Consider the following 26,225-nt stretch of genomic DNA (forward strand, 5'->3'; position numbering starts at 1 on the left):
ATGCCTGCGTTTAGTGTTGGCAAGGCAGAAAGGTTACAAGCATACCTCCTCATTTTTAAGGCTGTGAGCAAGAGTTCCTCCTAGGGAACATGCCCTGGGTTTATGGTCCAGAGGAATGTTGAGGGTATTATGAGCAAGAGGTGGTCGGCTTACCCCATGGCAGCAAAGTCATCACATTCAGATCTGGACGACAACCGCACAGGTGTGACCAGAATCCCAGTGGGGTCTCTATCCTGAGAGTGAACGTCTTCCTTGGGAGCTTGCCAGGTGCACCAGAGCTTGTCAGCAAGGCGGAGTGCTGCTTTATTAGCTGGCAAGGGAACCAGTGCCTTCCTGCTAGCCAAAGGATGTGGCTGCCCTAAGGGGGAGTATTCCTGGGACACCAAGATACTAGAAGGTTCTTGATGAACAGTTAATTAGATGAAGAGGTGTTAGTTATATAACTTCGCGTTTCATCTCATCCTCGGGCTGTTGGAATCAGATTGTCCTGGTTTCAGATCTTGTCTCGGCTTCTGATTAGCTGTGTGATCTCAGATGAATTAGTAACAATCCAGCTAGAGATTGCTCCTCCGTAAGATGAGATGATAATTGTTCCTGACACAATGGAAAGGATTAAACCAGAAAATGCAGGGAAAGCCTGTGGGATAGTTCTAGCTCAACAACAAATATCAACTGTGATGACTATTTTAGTGCTTCCCGTTAGGTGTCTGCACTCCCAACTCTTGCCTTGTGATAGACATGATCTTTTTATTTTATTATTTTATTTTTATCCTTTTAGAATCATGAATAGAGTCAGTAAAGTTCCTGAGGAGATCATCCCCTCAGCAGGAGCTTTTTTTTTTTTTTCCTGGGAAAGGCATATTTTGTGCTGTGATTCTCAGAACATTTGTGTTTCCAAGATCTTCCTTGGCTCCACGTGCTGCCCCATATAAAGATCCCAGTGACTACTGGTGTTCCCCAACACTGTTTGGTAACCTTTTAAGCAAGAGAATAAGCAAAGGGAAAGTGTGTTGATTTTTAAAGTAACAATGGGCAAGAATCTTCCTGCACACTTTTGTGGGAAGGCCTAAGTTACAAATGAACACTCCTGTTGAAAGTATTGGAGATATATGTGTGAAATGTGATTTAGTTGAGTAAACTTTGCCCACCTACTGTGTGCAGTCCCCCAGACCAGGCCCTAGATATCCAAAGATGATTCGAGATGTGTTTTCCTGCCTTTGAATTCAGGATTTTGCTTGTGAAGTTGGTTAAAAACAACCAGACCTCTCCCCACAAAAAAAAAAAAAAAAAGTAAAATGATAATTGGTATAACAGGAAGGAGTGAGCTCACAGATAAAGAAGCAAATCGTTCTCTGAGAGCATACCATCTCAGTTGCCTCTGAAGGGTTAAAAGGGCATTCACGAGGGAGGCACCGGCATGGGAGGTGAAGAGTGTGACCAAGGGCGTATGGTGCACAAGGGTGTTTGGCAGCCAGTCATCCCACACCAGAGACCAGGCTGAGGAGAGATGCAGGACCTCATAGACATTTGGAAAGCTCTCACTGCCGGCCAACATCAACTGCCAAGGCCAGCTATTTTCTCCTAGTATTTTAAAGACTTACAGACCACAGGATTTTTTTTCCTTATTAATATCTGCCTTCTTCAGAGTCATATGGGAGTTTATGAATGTGTGTGTGTTTACACCTCACCTCTCAAATGATTGATCTCAAAAATGTAAAGGACTGAGCCAGCGCCATGGCACGTAGGCTAAGCCACTGCCTGCAGCACCAGCATCCCATATGTGTGTCAGTTCAAGCCCTAGCGGCTCCACTGCCAGTCCAGCTCCCTGCTAAAGGCTTTGCCCCAATACCCAGTTGGGAAACCCAGAAGATGCTCTCCAGGCCTCCCTGCTGCCTGACATTTGTACAAGCTGTGTGTGACTATGATCATCAAGTAAGAGTTCTGTTGCTAAAACAGGTAGACATACTATTGCCCTACCCCAAAGGAAGGGCTTTAAAAATGGAAAATCCAGGCACTTGCAAAGAGAACAGAAGTTTTTGGTTTTTTGTTGTTGTTGTTTTAAGATGTATTTATTTTGGGCCCTGGCATGGTAGCCTAGTAGCTGAAGTCCCTGCCTTGTACATGCCAGGATCCCATATGGGAGCCGGTTCTGATCCCAGGGATCCTGCTTCCCATCCAGCTTCCTGCTTGTGGCCTGACAAAGCAGTCAATGATGGCCCAAGGCCTTGAACCCACGTGGGAGACCTGGAGGAAGTTCCTGGCTCCTGGCTTCGGATCGGTGCAGTGCCAGCCATTGCGGTCACTCAGGGTGTGAATCAACAGACGATCTTCCTCTTTCTCTCTGTATATCTGACTTTGCAATAAAAATAAATGAATCTTAAAAAAATAATAATTATCACAGCTGTGAATCCGGAAGCCTTTTCCCTCAGGCCAGTGAGCTGCTTTATTATTATTATTATTATTATTTATATATTTATTTGAAGTTAGAGTGACAAAGGACGGACAGAATCTTCTATCCATTGGCTTACTCCCCAAAAGCTGACACCAGCCAGGGCTGGGCCAGGTGCAGGCCGGGAATCAGGAACCCTGTGGATGGCAAGAACCCAAGTACTTAGGTGATCATCTGCTGCCTCCCCCGTGTTTTGGCAAGCCCGCCATGCCTGGAGCCAGTGCACTAGCACGAGCTGCAGGTACCCTGAACTATGGTTTAACCTGCTGCACCACAGTGCTTTCCCCTTAGCCCCTTACCAAGAATGGCGTCATTTTCTAAAGGATAGACGGTGCCTCCATAGCAGTGCAAAGGCGGCACTGGAGTCCTTCCCAAGCTCACCCTCCAGTGTCACCCAGAAAAGCTGGGCCAAGCAGCCAAGCCCAGAACCTTCTATCCATGGGGGAGAGACAGCCTTTACGGAATATTCCAGGGCTAACTGGGGAGGGAAGGGGGAGGAGGGAGCATGTCATATGCCTGTGGTTCAGCAAACTGTACCCACACAGCAGGCATGGAGACACACAAGGAAGGCACCCCCACTCCGTGGGCAACTGAGCAGCAGTCCTCTTCCCACGCACCAACCCATCTGCTCCTGTGCCTTCACAAACATGCCTTTCTCTCTCTTCTTTTTTTGGTTCTCTGCAGCTTTGAATCCGCAAGGAACAGACGTAGGAGACGGAGAAAGGTAAGGTCAGAAGAGGGCACAGGACAGTGGGGAACGGGAGGCGGCTCCCGGGGGTACCGCAAAATAAAGCACATCCTGGACCACTTCAGCTTGACTGTTCGCGTACTTCAGTGTCCTGCAGGCAAAGTCACGGCCCAAGGACAACTGTGGCCTTAAGGGACCAGCAGGACACTTGCCTGTGTGTCACAGGACATGGACACCCACTCTGTCCCCTTGCAGAGGTTGGCACAGGCCACTAGACGTATTCCTTGGCACTTTTGATTCCCTACAGCTCATGCCCCCATCACCTAGGACAGTAGGCTCCCCAAAGCTGCATGACCACAGGCCAGGAAGCTGTGGGCTCAGGAAGGGTATACATGGGGTGAGGGTGAGTTCTCCCTGCCCTCCATCCCCTCACAGAGCTGGGGCAGGGCCTAGACAGAGGAGGCCAGCCAGCTTGACTGCAGTCACTACTGGGAAAGCTTGAGCAGGTGGGCTTAACAGGCCAGGCCCTTTTTTTTGGTCTTGACTGTTCTTTCCCTGGAAGTGTTCACTGTGCCTTGATCCTGCCTGCCAGTCTTAGCATCACACCCATCCTTGGTTAGAGCTAACTACCAGGCTCTGGCCTCAGGCTCCTCCCTGCAAAGCAGTTATGGTCCTGACCCAAACCAGCCCCAGTTGATACCAGGCCCCGCTCCCAGCTGCGATGACATTTCCGTTGCCCCCTTCACTTCCCTTCCCCCATTTTTTGCTGGGGGTGGGGCCTTGCCCTCTCTCGAGGATTAAGCTATCAGTTCTGCTGGCCCAGTCTCTCCAGCTGCACCTGCCAGGACCTGGTCAGCCACCCATGTCCTTTTCCCATTGCACAGGGTACTCTTGATCCAAGTGGACAGTCCTGTCCTTCCAGGGGCCCTCTGTGGGGCTCCTGGGCCGGGGGTGCTGGGAGTACAGTGCCTGACAAAGCAAGCCCAAGCTGCAGCTGGCTTTGGGGGTGGGCTTGGCCTCCCACTTGTTTGCCTTCTTGGCCCACAAGCCCTCTCCCACCTTCATAGTTGCAGACATTGTGCCAACGTGCTGAGGGCTGCCAGCCTGCCTCCTCCCCGCCCCCACTGGTCTGGAGCAAGCCACCTGCATCCACAGGCAGGTGTTTCCTGTGCTCCTTCCTGTTGCTGGGTTTTAGGTTTTTTTTTTTGCTTCTCAACGTGGCTTCCCCAGCAGGTGGTTGAAGCCCCAGCCTAACCTCTTCACACACAGCCTCTACAAAACACTGGGGGGCAGGGCTCCCCAGGGATCTGGGTCACCCCTCCCCAGCCCCAGAGTCGGGACAGTTAGCTCACTGGTTCTTCCGGGGCGTGGGCACACACATTCCACAGTACAGCTCTGTGCACAGGGTCATGCGCTTTGCTACTTTGCAGACACCTGACTTCTGAGTGGGCTGGGAAGTCCGGTGGGCCACTCCCAAGTACCATCTCCCTTGTGTCTGGGTGATGCAGTTTCAGAGAATGAAGGGAAGGGCGGTGGAGGCGGTGGATTGGTGCCTCTTGCAAGTAAGCCCACCACCCTGCAGTCCCACTTCATCCTCAAGTCCCTCACAGAGGGGTTGCAACAGTCACATGTCTGACAGCTCTGGGGCAGGTGGCCTCCCCTGGGAGCCACAGGCTGCAGCAGGTTTGTTATTAGAGAGAGGCCGTTGGAGGAAGGAAGAGACTTGCTGTTTTGGGTCACAGGTGGCCATCGGGGTCTGCAGCCTCCCAGTCCCCCTCCTCCCACTTACTACCAAGCCATCTGTAGGAAGTCACCTCCCTTAAAGGGAGGATCAGGAGCCTGGCATCGGCTAATGAGGTTCTGCTGCCCCCTGGTGGCCACAAGTACAGCCACACCAGGCCATCTTTTTTCTCTGCTTCTTTAACCCCTGGCCAGGACCATGCCCAGTCAGGACTTGGCACCCTGTGGGGCATCTCTAGCTAACTCTACAGTTCAGCTGCACCCTTGGCCTGTGGTTCCCAAGCCCAGCATGCAGACTGAGCCTCTGTAGCTACACCCCACCCACCCTTTCCCAAACCCAGTTGGATTTGCTTCCACCCGGATTTCCAGGGCAAATGCATGTGCTGTTCCCACGGCTGCAGTGTGAACAGAGCCAAGGGCATGTTGGAGCAGAGGGTGAACAGCAGACCAGGCTGTGTAGGAAAGGCAATTGGCTTTTTTTTTTTTTAATTATTATTTTCTGTAAAACTCTGTAAATAAAATACAAAACCATGGGAAGTGGCAGGGCAGAGGCTGGGTGCTGGGCCCCAGTCACTGATGGTGGCTGGGACGTGCCACACTGAAGCTGGGAGGCACTTGACTGCAGGTACCCTCTCTGCCAACCCTTGGGGGCAATGGGAGAATATATTAGATTTTTCACTGATAGCAATCTGTAGGGGAGGAGTGTCCGGAGCCAGCCCTCACCCTCCCTGCCAGTGCCTGGCAAGCCCTGAAAATAGGAGGAAGGGGCCCGGCAAGCTGGTGGGCGGGGAGTCTAGAACGCTGTGCTGGCCATGCTTCCGGGCCCAAAGATGCGGGGCAGGGCGTCCAGGGACTCCTCCAGCCGTCGATGGGCCGACTGACCTTCCTCCCCTGGAACACAGGCAGACAGGGTCAGGAGTGGCCCGAGCCTCATCTCGTGCTGCTCCCTCCAGACGGAGTGTCCATCCCAGCCAGTCTCCCCTCTTACCGCACTGTTGCAGGCTCTGCCGGGCGGCTTCCCTCACGGCTTCTGTATCTGTTTGGCACAGGTACACCAGGGGCTCAATGCCCTCAGGGGCCTAGGAGGGGAGAGAGAACATGGAGGTGGGCCCAAAGGAGCAGGTGGGAGGAGCCTGGGGGGCAGAGGTGTGGGCAGGGGAGCAGGGAGAGAGTGGCTGGCTAGCTGTCAGAGTCACCTTGATACAGCCGAGGGCCAGGCAGCCGGCCACTCGGGTCTGCACATCCTCATCCTCCAACTGGTCGAGGAAGCACAGGAGGGCCTGGGAAAGGCAAGGCAAGGCAGAGAAAGAAGACTTAGCCAGCCACCAGGAGCCCAAGACCCCAACCCTCGCCCTTCCAGGAGCTCTATCCAACTCTCACCCTCTTCCGGAAAGCAGGGCCCAATGACAGGCTCCGGAGCTGGGTACTGACAGCAGCCATGACCTTGTTGTTGCCATGGACGAGCAATGAGCTGAGGGCCCGAAGCCCATCCCCGCGTAGCCTCCCCTCAGGAGCCAACCTCAGGGCCTTCAGCACAACAGCCTGGTCGTCAGAGTTCAGATTGCGCACAAGTAACACTGAGGGGAGAGAGAGAGAGGGTGGGGTGACACAGGCTGGCAGGACAAAGAACCCCTTTAGGTGGGAGGTCCCATCCTCAGAGCCACCTCTAAACTAGGGCCACGGCGTCACCTTCCTCAGCAGTCTCAGTCACATAGGCATCGAGGGAGGGGCTCTCCAAGGTCTCCACGTGGCTCCAGAACTGGAAGATGGTGAGCTGTTGCCCAGGGCCTGGCTGGGGCCTCCTAGGCAGCTTGTGTCCCAAGGCGTCCTCCAAGAACTTCACACACACTGTGTGGGTAGGGGGACAGGGCCAGGGCCTCAGAGCTGGGGCAGGGAACACACCCATCCCAGGTGTAGGGCCCGGGGGACTGGGGCCCCACCCATACCCTACCCACCAGGCTCCTGTTGTAACGTGTGCTTCTCAGTGGATCTGTCTGGCCTGCCCTGGGGTCCCTGTAGGGCAGGCCGGTGGCCTACTCACCAGCCTCAGCTAAGCCAGGCTGGCGCAGGGCGAGCCGAGCACCATGTTGGCCACAGAAGGTGAGAAGCACGCGCTCCACAGGGCAGATGAAGGGGCTAAGTCCCTCTGTGCACTGGTCCCAGAAGGGCAGGAAGCCGGGCCGAGAGGTAGAGAACTGCACCACTACAAGGGGTGTGGGAGAACCGTCAGCAAGAGAGCAGGTGCAGAAGATAATGGAAGGGGCAGAATGGAAGAGGGAGAGCCCTGGCCTTTACCTTCCTGGGCACAGGTGATAGGGACATCCCACAGCCTGCTGAGCCCACACACGGCCTCCAGCACCCGGGCCTCCCGCAGCAGCCGCTCCAGGGCCCATGCCTCCTGGCAGCGCAGGGGCCCGAATGTGCCCAGTTTCTGGAGAACAAGGGAGTGTGTAGAACTTAAGTCCCTCAGACTGTGGTTTTGGGATGCACTGTGAGAGGAGAGATGAGCCAGAGTGTGTGTGTGTGTGGGGGGGTCCTCCAATCTAGCCAAGAGCCAGATGCCAGGGGTATGAAGCTCAGTGAAGGAATGGGGCTCTCCAGGGGTTAGGGTGCAGGGGAAATACTACAGGCCTCACCAGCAGGAGGCGACTGCAGTGATACAGGTGTTGGACCAAGGCCGTGTCCAGGGCTGCACACCCTGTGCTGAGGGGGCGAGCACTAGGTGAGTCTGGGCTGTCCTCAGCCCCAGCTTCCAGGCTGCCAGGGGGCCTGAGAGAAAAATGGGGCCCGTCGCCCCAGGAACACGCATTACCATCTGGTCACCAATGCTTATTTATTAAGCTTCCCTACCCTACCCAGAATGGAGGAGTAGACAATATACATAAAACAGACAATGGGTAAGTTCACGGAGGACTTGCAGGAGGAGGAAGGGGCTGGGAGCAGCAGGTACAGGAAGAGTCAGCCCTGTGCCACCTCCAGCTAGGACCGCCGGGATTGCCGAGGCTGGGATGGGCGGGAGCAAGGTTGCGGGCGAGATGGTCTGCGAATGGTGGACTGTAAGCGGTACGGTGCATGGGGTCGGAACCTAGGCAGCAACAGGGGGAGGACGGGCCGGGCACGACCCTCCACTGGGACTCTACAAGGGGCACTCCGGGACTGGGCGCTAAGGGCCCGGGGCCTCCGAGAGAGTCTGAGTCGAGACAGAGGCAACCGGTGCTCAGGGACCCAGTGCGTACGGGAAGGCACGGGGAGACTTCCTTCCTGGGATAGGTCCAAGGTCAGGCCAGGGGGCAGAGGCAGGGATGGAGGCTCATGGGCTGACGGGGCCTGGCAAGGTAGGCAGGCATTGAGGAGGCCAGGAGAAGGGCGATCAGAAGCACTGGGGACACAGACGGGGTCAGAGACATAGACATCAGACACAGGAGGTGGACACGGGAGGAGTAGACACAGGTGCACCTGCCATCAACGACGCCGTTTTATGCCCTAACTGGCCCCAGCTCATCTCTCCCAACTCACCTGTTCCTCTTGCACTGCTCACTTCCCCCCAGCAAGCTTATCTCTTCCTGCTCCCCTAGCCCATTCCCCCCTGAGCCCCTCACCTGTCCCCAGAACCATGACTGTCCTCCTCTTCATCATCATTGAGAAAGCTGAAGCTCTCCAGGGCATGCTCCACAGTGATACTGAGACTGGACGCACGGCTGAGAGTCAGGCCCTGTCTCTGCTGAGGTTATGAAGGGGGGAAGAGAGCTGCTGACCCTGCCTGGCTGCCAGGCCCCTATCCCGTCCCTCCCCTCCCACACATTGGCCCAGCCCTCCTCACCATAAGCAGACTCTCCAGCCGGGTCACCTCTTGCTCCAGGCCCTGGAGCTCAGGGAACTGGCCACGATAGTCATCTAGGGCAGCCGTCAGGGTGCCCAGGGCCTCCTCTAATTTCCTGTCCTCAGCCCCTCCAGCTTCCCCAGGGCCTGGGGCCTGGGCAGCCGGAGCCAGGCGAGGTTCTGAATGCTGGAGTGCAGGGGCTGAGGGTGAAACAGGGGTGCTTGGGGTCCTCAAGATGGGCTCAGGGGTGTCAGCAGCAGGGCTCATGAGGGGTTTCCAATCAGAGCAGATTGGACTTGGGTGGGAGGTGCTGGGGGTTGTGGGGTCTGCCTGAACACTAGGAGCAGACACTGGCTGACCACAGGGCAGAGAGCTCGTGTCCAACAGGGTCGGGTCTGCATGTGCAGAGAAGCTGGGGAGCAGAGCATGGTCTGGAGAAGTGGACAGGTTTGACAATACAACAGTGGGGCTTGTAGTGGGCGGAGTTGGGCTCCCAGCATCAGGGGTAGGGACTGTAGTGGTGGGAGTTAACACAGTAGCATTCTGAGTGGGGCCTGTGGTAGGCTGGGCTGGGCTCCCAGCACTGGGAGTAGGACTTGTAGTGGTAGGAGTTAACACAGTGGCATTCTGGGTGGGGCTTATGACAGAATGGGTGGAGCTTGTGGTGGGTTTGGTGGGCACCCCAGCATTGGGGGCAGACCTTGTAGTGGTAGGAGTCAATAAACTGACATTCTGGGTGGAGCTTATAGCAGAGTGGGTGGTGCTTGTGGTAGGCAGGGTGGGATCTACAGCACTAGGGGCAGAGCTTGTAGTGGCAGGAGTTAACACACTGACATTCTGGGTGGAGCTTATGGCAGAGTGCGTGGGGCTTGTGGCAGGCAGGGTGGGACCTACAGTACTGGGGGCAGAGCTTGTAGTGGTAGGAGTTAACACAGTGGCATTCTGGGTGGTGTTTATGGCAGAGTGGGCAGGGCTTATGGTGGGCTGGGTGGAGCCTATAGCACTGGGGGCAGGGCTTGCAGCAGGAGGGGTGAAGCTTACAGTAGTGTGAGTAGGCTTTGCAGTGGGATGGATGGGGGTTGTGGTATTCAGGTCCAGGCCTGTAGTGCTAAAGGTCGAGGTGGGGGGCTTGTGGTCAGAGCCAGCAGGTGTGACAGTGTGGCTTGGAGCACTAAGGGTGGGGCTTCTTGCACTAGAGGTGGAGCCTGCAGTGGTGCAGGTGGGGCCTGACACTTCTGAAGGGCCAGCGTCTGTGGCTTTGGGAATCGTGACTGGGTGTGTAGATGCAGCAGAGTCCGCAAGTATGGAAGCAGGGTCTGATGCACTGAGGGTGGGGCTTGTGGCTGAATGGCCAGAGTCTGGGGTCAGAGGAGCAGGGCTGGGGTGGTCCCCAGCGGTGGGATCTTGGTGTACAGGCAGGCTTGGACCCTGGGTCAGGCTTTCTGGGCCCACAGCCTCCATGGAAGCCTCAGCCAAGGCAGCATCCACACTGGCCTCACTGATGTGGCTCAGAGTCCGGCTGTAGGGGGCATGCCCATTGGCCAGAGCTGGGGCCACGGCGCCCTCCTCATTCACAGGCCTAGAACTGGGGGCCTCGGGCCTACGGAAGGCAACCTGGATGGATAGGGGCTCAGGCTGCTGCCTCAGGGGCCTGGGGGCTGACGAATGGCGGGCAGCGCCTGAGAGCTGTGGGCTGGAGGAGTCGTCTGAGGATTCCGACGACAGAGACCATGCTGTCCCATTCTCCAGCTCCTCCTGCCTTCGCAGCATGTTCTGGGGAAAAGGACAGGACATGTGAGAACCACCCCCAGAGAGCCCCCTGGGGAGGGGGAAGGTGGGAAGGCCTGGGTGACTCACATAGAAGGCCTGCTCCCGTAGCGAGGGAGTGTCTGGTGGGCTCTGGCTGTAGGTGGAGAAGCGCTTGGTGACCGTGGAGGCCTTGGTGACTGTAGAAGCAGCAGATGGCTGGTCATCCTTGTCAAAGGGGCTGGGGGGAAGGGAGATGGATAGAGAGAGTATCAGCAGTTGCCACAGCCCTCCACACCCTGTCCCCAAGCTCCTGGGTCCCACTGACCTCCATGTGACTTCTAGGCTGAGCTTGATGGTACCGAGGTCATTGATGTCCACGGCCACAACCTGGGGCAGGGCAGCAAATAGGTCCTTGGTCTCGCAGGAGACACTGCCCACAACCACGTGATTGGCCAAGCCCTTCAGTTCTGTCACCTGCAGCCAAGAGCACACAGTGGGGTCACCGGGGTAGGAGGCTATGAGACTGTGGGTGCTCAGAGGTCAGAAGATGGTCCCAGGGTCCCAGAGCCAGGGGGACGTGGGAGTGGGGGTATCATGGCATCAAGGGGACCTGAAGCAAGCAACCTGGGAGCATGCGTTGGGGTCTCTGAGATCACAGCCCCATGGGAACTCTGGGGGTCAGACATTCACAGGGTAAGACCATGAAGTGGTCACAGGGTCAGAAGACCATAAGATCAGAGAAGTCAGCAAGATTGGATGGCGAGCATTGGAGGGAATCCCAAGGTCATGAAGGGCACCAGGTCACACATTTACAGGTTCATGGAGCCATGAGGGGGTCACAGGGTTGCTGGGAGTTCTCAGGGTCTTGGGGTCCTCAGGCCCATGCTGTCCTGCAGAGCTGGGAAGAGACGTCACCTTGATAGACAGGAATTCCGTGAGCAGAGGAAGAAAGACGGTTTCTTCGCTGTCCCACACCTGCTTTCCGCTCCCCTCTATGCGGCCCCGCAGTTTCCACCGCTGACGCCCATATTTCATACAGATCTAGAAGAACAGCTGGGATGAGGCAACCCTTGGTGTTGTGACCCTGGAGGTCCCAGCCCTTCCCTCTACCTCCACATACCTCATACTGGTCACCCACACATAGCCTGGCAAAGCCAGCCAGCCCTGGGAGGAAGGGGAAGAGGCAGATGCACTGTCAGGCAAGAGATTCTGAATATACTCCCTCTACCCCACCCAGCAATTCCCACCACAGCACCTTTCATCCGCAGATGAAACTCGCCCAGCTGTGCCTCCAGCTCGCCCTCCAGCACACACATGCTCTGAAAGGGAGGGCCAGGACGAGTCAGCAGGCAGCTAGCTCCCTGGGGCCAGCCATCCCCACCCTGGGCTTCTGCCTTCGGCCTTGTGGACACCCATCCCTCACCTCTGTGTACTCGCGATGCCCCCGGGAGGCCTCGGCCAGGCTGTCCCGAGCCTCCCGGCTCCCTGGGGACCCGGTGCTGTAGGCACGGACCATGTTGTAGGCACCGTCACGGAGGCGCCGCTGGACACAGTACGCCTCATAGAGCTCATCGATCTGGAAGGGTGAATGGGATGACAGAGTGAGGGCCTGAGACCACCACGAGAGCTGCTCATCCCCAGCTCATCACCAGCCCTATCTTTCCCATGTTATCCACGCCCAACCCTGCTTGCCAGGCTTTCTGCCCACCTACCTTGCTGGCATGGAACTCGAGTCGTCGCAGGAAGCGTTCGATGGACTTGACTTGCTGGGGGAAAGGTAGGTCAGGAGGCGCCTGAGGGCCAGGGCTCCTGCCCCTCCCCAGGAAAGCCAACCCCTTTTTGCCATTCACACACTCACCTTGTCCAAGTCATACAGGAAGCCCTGCAGGGGGCAGTAAGAAGGGGCACTTAGGATCAGTGGAAGAACTCCAGCAGGGGCTCCCCTCCGGATCCATGAAAGCCCCCTCTGGGCAGCCTTCTTGCCTATCTCCCCACAGCTGCAGGGGGCTGCAATGTTGCAGCCCGGATGAGTGCTGCCAACGCAGGTCTGGTCCCTTGCAGCCCTCTGGCAGCCCTGGCCCCCTTCTCCCCTAGGAAACAACCCAGGGCCTGCCTGGGTACAGTTCCCCCTGCCAGGGCCTCCCACTGAGCCAGCAGAGGTGTTCCCTTCTTCAGCAGGGAAAGCTGGGATTCTCCCACTCCCATCATGTGACCACAGTCTCCTGGTGCTCAGCCCTTCCACCCCCATAGTAGATGCTCCTGTGAGCAGGTGCAGGAAAGTAAGCAAAGTATGCATAGTGAAAGTGGAGCAGCCAGGACCAGAACTGGCACCCGTGTGGGATACTGGCACTTGAAGATGGAAGATTAGTTTGTTGAACCACCACACTGGCCCCCAGTCCCTTTGGAACTCATACCCAGACCAGTTCACGCACACCACCTTCGCACCTGATCCTTCCCCCACTGTCCCGTGGCTGAACAGAGCGTCCACAACTCCAGATCACTCACCAGGCGTGAATTCCTTTTGGACTCCTTGATCTGCCCCTGGAGTTTCTCCTGCTCCTGCTGGTGTACCTCCAGGTAGGCCCTGGGAGGAAGGGCAGCAATGACAACAAACTCACCCCTCCAGCCTCAGGCAGCCCAGAAACCCTACCAACAGAAGGGAGGAACAGAGGCACAAGGGTGTAAGGGAGCTGCTTACGTCAGACCTCTCTTGAGTGCGGCATACACCAGGTCCAAACGCTCGGGCTGCGGCACCTTGGGTGCCGGGTGGGCTACGGAAAACATCCTGGACACGCGGGAGAGCGCGGGCGGCTTCCGTGGGGGCCCCGGAGGGCTGAAGACCTGGAAGCTCCTGTAGAAAGTGCTGCCCTCAAAGACAGGCAATCGGGAGTCCCCCCAGAGCTGCTGCACCCCAAATCCTGACCAACCCGCCTCCCGTGACCCTGGTGACCCTGTTAGCCCCTACCTGGGCCCCCGTTCGTGGCTGCCAAGGACACCGGCGAAGGACTGGCTCCTACTGACCCGGGCGCTGAGCAGGCGGCGCTGCGGCCGCACCGACAGGGACATCATGGAATGGGTCCGTGCGGGGCTCCCTGGGGGCGGCGTGAGGGTGGGAGGAGGAGGTGTCCAGCACCAGTTGGGCCCCCGGGACCTCCTTCCCGCAGCCCGATCCCAGTGCTGGAGCAAGTCCTCGGTCACCAGGGACGGCTGCCCGAGTGGGCTCCAGCATCTGGACTCAGCCCTGCCAGCCCCCAGGGCTAATGACAGGGCCGCAGCAGGCGACTCGGCCTGGGACTCGGCCTGGGACTCGGCGTGGCCTCAGCTCGGCCCCCACTTCCTGCCAGGGTACGGGCTCCGCCTGCCGCGAGGCAGGAAGGGGGGTCGCGGGCTCCGGGACCCTCCTCCAGCTGGGAAGGGGCAGGAAAGGGGCGGGCCGCGTAAAGAATGTGCGGAAGCGCCTATTTACTCGAGGGCGGGGTGGCTGTGCAGCCCTGCCCCCAGGCCGCCCCCCACCAGGGCTCAGGTGCCCCCACCCCGGGAGGCCAAGGGAGGTCACGGGGCGGGGCAGGTGCGTGCTCCGAGCCCTGTCCGACAGGCCCGGCCGGCGCGGGTTGGGCCGAGGCCACCAGCCCAGGGAGAGCTGCTTCCCCCAACGCACTCCCGGGGCTCCGACGCCAGAGCCCTCCCGGCGCCCAGCAAGCAGGGGGATTCCCAGGGTAGGGGGGCAGTGCCGAGAAATGCCCCGCCCCCTGCACCTTCTTGCGGTTCCAACCTGGAAACTGAGTCACAGGCGCACACCTTCAACTCTGCCCTTGGTAGGAAGGGGTCTTCAAGCAGAATCCCCCACCCTGCTCCGAAGTACGAACCCCCAGTTCCCAGATTCCGGCATGCACCGCCCCCCTTCTTCTCCCCAGCAGCCTGCGGCCAGCTTCAGAGCCTGCACAGCCCCAGGAAAGGTCCTACCTTTCTTTTTGGAGTTCATGGTAGGTCCAGGACGGGCCCCGCCCCGCTCTCGCCCCCCCACTACCCCACCGGCCCCTGGACACTAGGTGCCGGCCCCGATGGACTTCACGCTCGCTCCCAGCGGCTCTGGCTGGGCTTGGGCTCCTCTCGGCGCCTCCCTCCCGCCCAGTTCCTGCCGCCTGACTCAGCCGGCCGGGATGGGGCGGGACCCGCTGGACTAGGGGGCGCCAGGCCTTGGCACCACCAGCCCTGCGAGAGGAGTGCCTGAAGGCTCTCCACCAGGCAAGGACGAACTGGGGTCTTCTCCGCGGGGCTGGTGTCAGGAATGTGTGTAAACAGGACGGTGAGCATTGAGGGTAGGAGGGGCTGCGTGGGGACTGTGGCAATTGGGGGTTCACAGTGGCTGTTGGGGTGTATAGACCGAAAGGTTCAAAGGATGTGAGGGGTGGAGAGTGGGTGCTGACAGAGTGCAAGGAAGGGCTAGGGTGCCAAAGTGGAAGGGTCATGCTAAAGGGGTCTAACACACAATTGTGTGGCTGCTTCTGGAGAGATGCTGAAAAGGCCCCAGGTCCCTAGTATCCCACAGACTCAGGCCCCACTCCCAGACAGGGTGCTCAGTCTGGGCACCCATTGCCCAGTCAGAGTCTCCTCTCTAGCCAAAGCTGCTTCCTTGAGCTGAGGATCTTCCCCCTCTCTTCCCACGGGCTGCTCAGCACCTCCCATGGGGGGTCCCTCAGCGCTGAACACCCTTGCTGTCAGCTCTCTCCCACCCAGGCTATGTCATCTTTGAATAGCCCTTGTGTGCCTCCAGCCTGGACATAGGTGACCATGCCCAGGGGCCGCCGAGCGTCCCTTCCCCAGTCCTCCGAGGGGCTGCATGCTCCCAGATCGCATAAACATCCCTGCCTCAGTTCTGTCGCAGTGTGCTTACAGTCTCCTCAAACCCAGGGCAGGCAAAGGGTCTGCATGCCCAGCAAACCTACTGATCCCACTCCCCTCCCCCCACCCCGGGGCAATCAGAAGCAAGGGATCCAAGGACCACTTTGAGAATTGCTATTTTCGCCTGACCCCCCCTTACACACACACACAGGCCACCTCTGTATTCCCGGGATCACCTCCCCCAACACACACTAGCCTCTCTTCCCTTCAGTCATGCCCCCCCACCCCGCCCTCGCCATGGGAATAGTCTTAGTAGCTGCCTCTGGAATGGATCCTTTGCAAATTACAGCCACACCGATCACATCGTTCAGGCACTTTCCATTACCTCTCTCCACCTGCCCTCTACCTGGAGCCTCCCTGGTCCCCTCGGTCCCTGATTTGCTCAACCATTCACTGAATGGCAATGCTGGGCCAAGCACGTGCAAGGCACTGGAGCAGCAGCCTGGAATGTCCCAGACACCGCCCCGCACAGAGCTCCCAGCCCGCCTCTGCCCTCCTGGTGTCTGCCAGCTCCCTCCTTCCTCCTCGTCCCTGCTTTACCGGCTCTGCCTCCGCCCCAGCCTAGAAGCTCAGCTGTGTCCGCATACTTGCCTGCTACTGGTAATATCAGCCTGGCTCCCACCAGGCAAAACCAACCCCAGGCAGCAGATCCCCAACTGCCCCAGCATTACACCTGCAGACAGGCTGGCAGGTGCCACCAGAGATTCAGGCACAGCAGCTTCACTGCATACATGGAGCAGCTCTCCATCTCAGCCAGGCCCCCTCACTCCCACCCAGCACACTCTAAGAGCTGCTAACCATCTCTGCTTTCTCTTAGGCCCTCAGAATTGCTGTTCTCCAGGGGGCCTCAAACAAGCTCAAGTCACTCCCACACAACAAATGAAAACAACCCTAGAAACTTTTATCCAAATGGCCAGTGACAAATAGCGGAACTTTGCTACATGGCACAGTGGGGACTGTAACTCCCTGTGACCATGTGGATGATTGTCCAAAGATAATGTTCAGTGGAGGAGGCAAGGCATAAGTGGACATTCAAGGACACCTTAAAATGTTCGTAGAAAATTTAATTGAAAGATAAGTTTATTCTGGTGCAAAAAGATTTTTTTGGGGGGCCCGGCGCGGTGGCGCAAGTGGTTAAAGGTCCTCGCCTTGCACGCCTGGGATCCCATATGGGCACGGTTCTAATCCCGGCAGCCCCGCTTCCCTTCCAGCTCCCTGCCTGTGGCCTGGGAAAGCAGTCGAGGACGGCCCAAAAGCTTTGGGACCCTGCACCCGCGTGGGAGACCCGGAAGAGGCTCCTGGCTTCGGATCGGCATGGTATCGGCCCGTTGCGCTCACTTGGGGAGTGAATCATTGGACGGAAGACCTTCCTCTCTCTGTCTCTCCTCTCTGTATATCCGCCTTTCCAATGAAAAAATAATAAAAATAAATCTTTAAAAAAACAGTTAAAAAAAAAAGATTTTTTTTGAGAGGCAGGTGTTGTAGCACAGCAAATTAAGCTGCTTTCTGGGATGTCCACATCCCATACTGGAGTAGTGCTTCTAGTCTGCCTACTCTGCTTCCTAACCAGCTTCCTGCTGATGTACCTGCGAGGCAGGAAAGGCTGCAAAGGGGACACCTGGATAGAGTTCTGAGTCCTGGTTCCTGGCATAGGCCTAGGCCAGTCTCTGATGGTTGCAGGCATTTGTGGGAATGAACAAGCAGATGGATGATCTCGCTCTGTCTCTCTGCCTTACAAGTAGATGAAATTAAGTAACTTCCAAAAGGGGGGGCGCCTGACACTGTGGTATGGTAGGTTAAGCCACCACCTTTGATATTGGCATCTCACAAGGGCACTGGTTCAAGTCCTAGATGCTCCACTCTTTCTCTTTCTTTTTTACTTTTCATTCTTTCTCTTTCTTTCTTTCTTTAGATTTGTTATTTTTGTAATTGGAAAGGCAGATTTACACAGAGAAGGAGAGACAGAGAAAAAAATCTTTCATCTGCTGGTTGACTTCTCAAGTGGCCCCAACAGTTGAAGCTGAGCTGATCCAAAGCTAGGAGCCGGGAGCCACTTCCAAGTCTCCCACACAGGTGCAAGATCCCAAGGCTATGGGCCACCCTCTACTGCATTTCCAGGCCACAAGTAGGGAGCTGGATAGGAACTGGAGTAGCCAGGACACGAACTGGTGCCCATATAGGATCCTGATGGTTGCAAGGTAAGGATTTAGCCACCAGGCTACCGCGTAGGGCTCTGCTCCATTTCTGATCCAGATCCCTGCTAACAGTCTGGAAAAGCAGTGGAAGATGGCCTAACTGGTTGGGACTCTACAATCATGTGGGAGACCCATAAGAAGCTCCAGGCTCTTAGCTTCAGACTGGCTCAGCTCCAGCCATTGCAGCCATTTGGACAGTGAACTAACTGATGGAAGATCTCTTTCTGTAGTTCTCCTTTTCTCCCTGTAAATCTCCCTTTCAAATAATAACACTAATTTAAGAAATCTTTAGCAAAAACCTGCTTCTTAAATACACGCATACAAGGGATACTCCAAAAATTTAGGAACTGAATATTAGGTAAAATGTGTGTGTGTGTGTGTGTGTGTAAGAGAGACAGAGATAGGATGGCTTTCAAAATCTCCTACACCAAAATAAAACATGTATTTTAATTTCCTTTTCTCCATAAACTTTTTTTTAAGGATTTATTTTTTTATTGGAAAGTCCCATATACAGAAAAAAAGACAGAGAGGAAGATTTTTCATCTGCTGGTTCACTCCTCAAGTGAACTTGGCTGGAGCTGAGCTGATCTGAAACCAGAAGTCAGAAGCCTCTTCTAGGACTCCCAGCTGGGTTCAGGGTCCCAAGGCTTTGGGCCATCCTCAACTGCTTTCCTAGGCTACAGGCAGTAGCTGGATGGGAAGCAAGGCTACTGGGGTTAGAGCCGGTCCCCACATGGGATCCTGGTGCGTGCAAGGATTTTAGCTGCTAGGCTACTGTGCCGGGCCCTTCTCCTTTAAAAAAGATACTTTTTTAAAGTACCTTTGATCAAAAAATAAAATTAAATTGAAAAGTACTCTGTGCTTGCTTCGGCAGCACATATATTAAAATTGGAACGATGAAGAGAAGATCAGCATGGCCTCTGCGCAAGGATGACATGCAAATTTGTGAAGCAAATGACATGCAAATTTTATTATTTTTAAAATAAAATAATAAGTTAAAATTTAAAAATACCCTTGATCATGAAGTTCAAAAACAGGCAAGGGCCCGGCGCAATAACATAGTGGTTAAAGTCCTTGCCTGGAACCCACTGGGATCCCATATGGGCGCCAGTTCTAATCCCAGCCACCCAGCTTCCCATCCAGCTCCCTGCTGGTGGCCTGGGAAAGCAGTAGAGGACAGCCCAAAGCCTTGGGACCCTGCACCCACATGGCAGACCCAGAGGAAGCTCCTGGCTCCTGGCTTTGGATTGGCTCAGCTCCAGCTGTTGCAGTCGCTTGGGGAGTGAACCATCAGACGGAAGATCTTCCTCTCTATCTCTCCTCCTCTCCGTATATTGGTTTTTCCAATTTAAAAAAACAAAAACAAAAAACAGGCAAAAACCTAATCTGTGATGACAGCCATGAGATGAATCGTGGGGTGCTGTACCTAGAAGGGGACACGGAGGACTGTTTGATCTCCGTCTAGAGGAGTGTGTGCCTTTGTGACAGTGTCCTGAGCTGCAGGCAGAGAACACACATTCCTTCTGGATTTATGTATCAATTTAGACTTGGCTCTCTGCCAGTGACTCACACATGACTCCCCCTGCGGACCCTGTGTTTCTCTCCAGTTCCCCTCTCCTCACCTGATTTCTCTCTCCTCCTTTCAGAGCCAAATCGTTTTTTTTTTTTTCCCAGAGCCAGATATTTTAAAAATTTCTGTTTACTTATTTGAAAGGCAGAGTGATAGACTGTGGTCTCCTATCTGTTGACACAACCCCCAAATGCCTGCAACAGCTAGGGCTGGACCAGGCCAAAACCAGAAGCAAGGACCTCAGTTTGGGTCTACCACATGGGTGGCAGAAACCTAAGTACTTGAGCCATCACCTGCTGCCTGCCGGAGTGCACATTAGCAGGAGGCTGGGATCTGAACATGGGCACCATACTGGTGTCCCAGGTGATCTTTAGTACTGTATGCCAAATGCCTGCTCGCAAAGCCAGGTTTTCTTGAAGAGAAGTTTACCCCAATCTCGTGGTACCCACTCCCTCCTCCCCCCACCTGCTCGGCCTTCTGCTCTGGTCACGTCACTGACTCAGCAGCACCTCCCAGTGGCGGCACTCAGTGTGCAGTGTCCATTCTTACCCCGATGCATTTCAGGGCAGCGCCCGATTTGGGGGCTCCCTTTCTTTCTTCTTTAAGCCCTTCCTTCCTCTAACCTTGCTCCTGGGTCCCCACCTCCTTTGGGCGACTCACCTCCCTTCCCCCAATGGGGCCGCCTCCTCTCCTCCCTGTGCATCTCCCACAGTCCAATTTCATCTAAACATCTTATCTCCCCCTGGCTGAAATGGCTCCCAGGAGCTCCCAACTGCCAGTACACGCCTCTCCAGAAGCCAAGTGACAGTGCACAGTGGGCGGGGGGCGGGGGTGCTGAGTGTGCAGCCTGCAGACTGAATCACCACTTTCCTCCGGGAACCCAAACCTCTCACAGCCCTGCCATCTGTGTATCCAGAAAGTGGGAGACATCCTCAACATCTCTGCCAGTCGCCCCCATGGCCACTGCATCACCCACTCCTGCCAGACCTAGCTCTTAAATATCATCCTCGTCCACAGAGCTGGAAATCGGGTCCAAGCTGCCACCAATTCAACCCAGGCCCCTGCAGCAAAATGGCCTTCCTGTCTCTACCTGCAACCACCAGGCTGTATTCAAACTGCCAGTCATTGGCCCGTGCCAGACCCCGTTCACAGGTGCTTCCTATAATGGCCAGCGTCATGCTCTGCAATGTCATCTATTTAATTCTGGCAGCAACCCCACAGGTCAGGAGCAGGGAGCACATCCCAGGTCTGCAAAATTATTTTGTCTGGCCCTGCCAAGGGTGACCACAGCTAGGACTCAGAATTCAATAAATCTAGAGCAGGCATGCTTTGAGGTTGTATAATATTGTATGGCTCATGCACTGATAAATATCCTAGAGCCCTTGGCAGAGGGAAAAAAAAAAAAAACCCAAAAACAAAAAGGTCCTGTTAGCTCCATCTCCCAGATGAGGATCCCACAGCTTGCCGACTGCACCATCTCAGGACGGAAGACCATTCCTAGGCTTTGCCGCACTCCAGGTACCCGTCTGGGAAATGAAGATAAGGACTATTTCCCAGACAGCGGTGGTGAGGAGGGGAAGCGGGGAGGGGGAGGATGCTGGGGGAAGGGAAGCTGTGGTGGACACACTTCACTGCATGGCTAGTTCACAACAAACATTAACTGCTCTTATTAACAATTATTAATCGGCCTAAGATAGCGCAGCTGATAAGTGGCAGGGTCAAGATTCACACCCAGGCTTGCTGCCCTAAGGACTCTGAATCTCCAACATTGCTACTTTGACTCTTGGGACACCTGCAGAGCCCCCAAACGCTGAGCCCAGACTCTATATCTCCCTGTCCCCTGCTCTCCACCTCAGCTGCAGCCCCTCTGCCTTTTGGGGTTCTCCAGTCCCACGTGTCCCCACGACTCTCAGCTTGCTCATCTTCAGCCTTATTCTAACCTCTTCCACCAAGAAGCCTGCCTTGGTTGCTTCCTCCTTTCTGGTGCCCCAGCAGCTTCCTGTCTCTGATCCCTGAGACCACAGAACTCACTTGTCAGTTCTCCTTTAGGGCCTATCTTCCCACCACACTGAGCCTGGTGGGGGTAGGGACCTGTTTGTACTTTCTGGGCCCTCAACCAGGAAGGTGTTGGAATGAGGGAGCTGGGCAGCGGGCATGGGGTGTCCAAACCTAGCCACAGCAAATCCTGACAGCTTGGAGCACACTTTATGTCTGTGTCCACTCCAGGTCCCCGACCCCACTTACAGCTCTCTACCCTGCAGGGAAGAGCTTGGAATCTGTGGGATCTGGACCCAGAGGAGACTGACTGTCACACTCATTTTCTAGTTAGGCTTCCGCTGTCACCAACTCCCTGGGCCCATGGGAACTGGGATGTGTAACTCTTGGTGCCCACTCTCCCGGCCCCACGAAGGACAGCCAGGGTGGCCATCTGGTAGGGGGTGCTCGGGTCAGATCTCCCCTGCTGGAGGGAGGGGGGAGCAAATGGCTGAACCACAGAGTTTATGCAGAGGGGCAACCTGACTGACCAGCATATGGACATGCAATCTGTCCCAACAGATCCCTAACATTTGCGTGGCTGGGGAGAGGAACCCTGGGGTGGCCCCAGATCCCAGGTCCTGCCACTCACACTGTGTGGTGCTCAGGGCAAACCAGGCCAGCTCCTCTCCCAGGAGTCCCGCCCCCCAGGGCCACCCCCCAACCAAGGTAAACATGCTAAAAATAACCCTGCAAGGGAGGAGGGGTCCCTCCTGGGCCTGCCCCTGTCTCCAAGGAAACTGCCCCAAACCCATCTGCTGACATCATTCCACAGCTGCCCAAGGAGTGGGGGGCGGCGGGACTTGAGACCCCCCCCACCCCGGAACCGGGCGGAGGCGGCTGGGTGGCCTCACTTCCTGCCGGCCTCCTCCCTGGTCAGCTGGTCACATTCCCTGTCCGGCAGTGCCGCTGGGATCCCGGCGGCCTCCCGGGGCAGGTCCTGGCTGGGGAGCCAGCCCCAGAGGCGGCGGAGCGGAGCGGGCGCCTGCTGTGACTCACCCTTGCCCTCCCCTGCTGCATTTCCACCTGGGCAAGACCCAGCCAGGCGTCCCGCGTGCTCCCCTCCCCCCACCCAAGCACAGATCCGTGGGACAGCTCTAAGCTTGTTGCCTTGTCCCAGCTGCTGCGCACAGTACCCAGGGGAAGGAAGGGGTGGGAGAGGGGCCAAGAGTCCTCCGTGGCCCTCTGGGACATTTTGTACGGCAATCCTGAATTCCCACCCCCAAGTCCCATATTACATACTAGGCAGAGAGTGCAGGAGTGGACATTCAGCTCCAACTCCCACTTCTCTCTAAACCCGCTGTGTGACCTTGAGGCTATTACTGAACTCTCTGGACTGTTCGTCATCTGCCAGTTGGTCATTACCCTCCTCAGGAGGCTGTGCCTTGGCGGAATGCTGCAGGTCCAGCACGGCCCCTCGAGAAGGCAGCCAGAGCACCGTTATGGCTACCTTAGACTGCACACAGGAGATGCTGGCCCACCAGCCTGGATACGCGTTGCAATTGGCTGAGAAGGGTAGGTACTGGAGGTTGGACTCTACCTTCTCAAGCCTGGAGGAGGGTGGGGGTGCCCTCTCACTGGGAGAGCAGCCCCTTCCCCAAACCAGTTCTGCAGGGTGCTTAGGTTGGGGCTGCCTGCAGAGATCTCCCTCGCACCCCCGCCTCCTTCCTCCTCCCGCACGGACCCTCGGTCAGTCCCATTTCCAGGGACTGGGTAAGTCCCCCGACTGCACCAGGGCTACACCAGCTTTGGGCAGACAGCACAGCCCCAGGCCAGGCTCTGTCACCTCGGGCCAGGACCCAAAGCGGCTTAGCGTGTGGCCCGTGCGGCCAGCAAGATTAGCTCATCTCCGCAGCCAGCCTGCACCCCTCTGTCGCCTCCTCCGCATCTCCCGCACAGCTTGCCCCGCAGCGAGGGCAGCGGGGCCTCCCCGTGAGCGTCCGTGCCAGGTCCCAGGCTGGCGCCATGGGCCCACCCTCCGGCCTGGTCCACCCCTGAGCCCCGGGGCACCGGCCGCTGGGGCCTTGCTCTTGGGAGGGAAGCAGGCAGCGCCCGGCGCGGCAGGCCTGGAGGCGGTGGCTTTTGTGGAGCAAAGCCGCGTCCTCCGCGCCCGGAGGGGGGGGTGGGGAGGGAAGAAAAGACGGCGCGCGGCCGCCCGGGGTCCCGGGGATGGTGGGAGGCGGGACAGGGCCGCAGCTGGGGCCGCAGATCCGCGACTCCCGGGACCACGCCGGCATGGGGAGACGCCGCCCCCCGAGCTCCCCGAAACCTCGCGGACACTCACATGGCTGCGCTGGGCTGCGAGGTCCTCGCGCTGTCCGGCCTGGTCGCGCCGCAGCTGCCGCAGTCGCCGCCGCCGGCGCCTGCCCCTCCCTCCGGCCCGCCGCCCGCCGCGCGCCCCTCCCCTGGCCCGCCGAGCCCCACCCCCGTGCTCCCGCGGCGCCCGCACCCCCTGCAGGCGCCCGCCACTCGCTCCGCCCTCGGTCGCACGCGGGTGGCCGCCGAGCCCACGGGCCAGCCAGCAATGGAGACCCTGGGCGGACGCGAGGAATGGTGTCTTGGGGAGAGGACTGCGTTCTGGGAGCCCCGCACAGGCTCTAAGACGGCCAGATGGTACAGGAGCGGTAGGGTACCAGGGGAGTGCCCTTCTTAGTCCCTCGGGCTCCCCGGACGTGCTAGTCCCGTCAGTTGCAACCTGAACTAGTTCTTGAGAGCTGCCACTCTTGCGGTGGGCTGACTGGGGGAGCGTGAGGGGGTGGGGAAGCCAGCAGCCACCGTCCCACACCTGGCCGACCTGAACACCTGCCTTCGTGCTACTCATTGAGCGCTTCAGGCTTCCGGCAGGCTCAGGCTGTATTCCTGGGGCCTGGATGAGGGCTCTGGCAGGGTCAGGGGACCCAGGCCTGGGACTGGTGTTAATGAAAGTCAGGGCTGCGGCCCCACGTGGTAGCCTGGTGGCTAAAGTCCTCACTTTGCACACCCCAGGATTCCAAATGGACACAGATTCTAATCCCGCTTCCCATTCAGTCCCTGCTTGAGGCTTGGGAAAGCAGTCAAGGAAGGCCCAAAGCCTTGGGACCCTGCACCTGCGTTGGAGACCCGGAAGAGGCTTCTGGCTCCTGGTAACTCTGGTCGTTGCTGCTGCTTGGGGGAGTGAATCAACGGATGTAAGATCCTCTCTGTCTCTTCTCCTCTCTGTATATGACTTTCCAATTAAATAAATACATCATAAAAAAGAAAAAAAAAAGTCAGAGTTGAGCTGAGGTGGAGCTAAGAGCTGACCCACAGTAAGGACAAAGGGGCAGCTCCACTCCCACCCCGTTAAGCAGACACCTGCTGCCTTCACAGTGCTGGCTGCTTTGAGCCCCCTCCCCTTCCAGATTTCTCTGGACCCTGCACCTTGCAACATCTCCTGTCTAGAGGTCAGCTGTCCTAGGGTGGGCCCTGAATCTGTGCTCCCCACCTGGGTCCCAAGGGCTGATGTTAACAACCCAGGGATAGGGGTGGAGGCCAGAGGCCCTGGCAGCCTCCTCCTCTTCCTGGCCCTTACAGACATGGCCCTCAATCTCTCCCTGTCCTCTGCCTCCCCAGTCCCACCCCCTTCCCCATGCCTTTCTCTGTAGCACCCTGAGGACCTAACACTTGGGTGTTGCCTCTGGGGAGTAGGTTTTTCCTTGTTCCTCTGGTCTTAAACTGTTGCCCAGTCACAGGCCACTCATGACCTCCCCATCTCTGCTGTGTCCCAAAGTCCTGGCGACCTCTCTGTTGGTGACCCAGCAGTCCCTGTGGAGGTCCCCAGGTACGCTCTTTGTCACTCATTCCCATCCCTTCAGAACACCACTGTCCCCCCCTGACCCCCGGGGCACTCTCCAGACCTCGCACAACCACTAGCTGTGGGTCTCCCAGCCATGAGGGGGAGTAGCCACAGAGGTCCTTGTCACCACCGCCCTGACTCACAGAGTGGGAGAAATATTTGTTGAATGAGCTGGTGAAGGGACGGTACATGTGCAAGTGCTTGGCCTCCTCCTTTCCGCCTTCACGCAGCAGCACGGCCCTCACAATCCCACCTGCTGAACGCCTTTTGAGTGCATCCCCTGCCCCAACTGAACACCCTCTCAGTGCTATCTCAGTCACTCATCCAGCAGGCGCTCCGGAGCACGGAGGGCTAGGTAGTGTGCTGGCCTGGGCGGGGGTAGTGGCAGAAGCTGTCCCTGTGGCATTACTCAGGTCCATATGGACCACTGGAATTCTACTTCTAGAAAATTCCCCTTGGCACAGGTAATTCGCCTCCCTTTCGTGGTTAGCCAGCCACATCTCTCCGGGGTTGCAGTTTATATCTGGATCAGAGTCACCACCTTCCTTGTCCTCCTGACTTATGCCCCACCCATTGTAGGGGCTGTTTGGCCTTCCACGACATCAACCTGCCTGCTTACCCCGCACATGGTCCCCACACTCTGCCCTCTGCCTGCTGTTCTCCTCCCCCTTACTCACTTGGAAACCAATTCAAATGGATCCTCCCCCAGGAAACCTGTGTCCCCTGAATCCTCAATGCCCTCCAAGCCTGAATCCTGCACTCCTAACTAGCGTCTAGGCCTGAGACCACAGGTGGGTTGTGGCTGCAGTGAGCAGGTTTATTTGTTTATTATTTTTAAGTTTTTATTTTATTGGAAAGGCAGACATACAGACAGAGGGAGAGACAGAGAGAAAAAACTGCTATTCGCTGGTTCACTCAGCCCAAGTGGTCATAACGGCCAGAGCTGAGCTGAGCCAAAGCCAAGAGCCAGGAGCCCCTTCCAGGTCTCCCATGCTGGTGCAGGATCCCAAGGCTTTGGGCCATTCTCGACTGCTCTCCCAGGCCACAAGCAGGGAGCTGAGTGGAAAGTGAAGCAGCCAAAATTAGAACCACTGTTCATATGGGATCTTGGAGCAAGGTGAGGACTTTAGCCAGTGAACAGGTTTATACCCAAGCAACCATTGGCTTGCTCCCATACCCAGCAGATATGAGGAAAGGGCAGTGCCAGGGGACCATGGTGCCTCCCAGGCCTGGCAGAGAAGCACACAGCTGCAGGCCACCTCAC

General features: G+C 56.9%; 1 protein-coding gene and 1 pseudogene across 2 annotated transcripts; one reads left to right on the forward strand and one right to left on the reverse strand.

Moving 5' to 3' along the window:
• Positions 1–5,473: 5,473 nt before the first annotated feature.
• Positions 5,474–23,473, reverse strand: LOC121158000 (rho family-interacting cell polarization regulator 1-like). 2 transcript variants are annotated; one of them, XM_040982537.1, is made up of 22 exons: positions 23,432–23,473; positions 13,412–13,538; positions 13,145–13,297; positions 12,952–13,030; positions 12,305–12,328; positions 12,159–12,212; positions 11,870–12,022; positions 11,702–11,765; positions 11,567–11,610; positions 11,362–11,487; positions 10,772–10,920; positions 10,555–10,684; positions 8,698–10,470; positions 8,477–8,598; positions 7,514–7,646; positions 7,173–7,308; positions 6,919–7,080; positions 6,567–6,725; positions 6,258–6,454; positions 6,074–6,157; positions 5,866–5,956; positions 5,474–5,768 (listed from the first exon to the last, which is right to left on the reverse strand). In XM_040982537.1, the coding sequence occupies exons 2-22, from the start codon at positions 13,513–13,515 to the stop codon at positions 5,671–5,673; spliced, it is 4,035 nt and encodes a 1,344-aa protein (XP_040838471.1). In that variant the 5' UTR covers positions 13,516–13,538; positions 23,432–23,473; the 3' UTR covers positions 5,474–5,670. The 2 variants fall into 2 exon arrangements, with proteins under 2 accessions (XP_040838471.1, XP_040838470.1); XM_040982536.1 differs by lacking the exon at positions 23,432–23,473 and adding an exon at positions 14,410–14,428.
• On the forward strand, positions 18,402–18,515 carry LOC121158124 (annotated as a pseudogene).
• Positions 23,474–26,225: the final 2,752 nt, after the last annotated feature.

This window comes from Ochotona curzoniae, unplaced genomic scaffold (genome assembly GCF_017591425.1).
Source record: "Ochotona curzoniae isolate NIBS_2020 unplaced genomic scaffold, NIBS_Ocur_1.0 contig_3622, whole genome shotgun sequence".
Lineage (NCBI taxonomy): Eukaryota > Metazoa > Chordata > Mammalia > Lagomorpha > Ochotonidae > Ochotona > Ochotona curzoniae.

What these genes read in the sequence shown, in the direction of transcription:
- LOC121158000 (XM_040982536.1), bottom strand. An exon ending in GTGTGGGTGACCAGTATGAG is followed by an intron (nt 11,488 to 11,566) that starts GTATGTGGAGGT and finishes CTGTTCTTCTAG; the next exon opens with ATCTGTATGAAATATGGGCG. An exon ending in AGTCATGGTTCTGGGGACAG is followed by an intron (nt 7,647 to 8,476) that starts GTGAGGGGCTCA and finishes TTTTTCTCTCAG; the next exon opens with GCCCCCTGGCAGCCTGGAAG.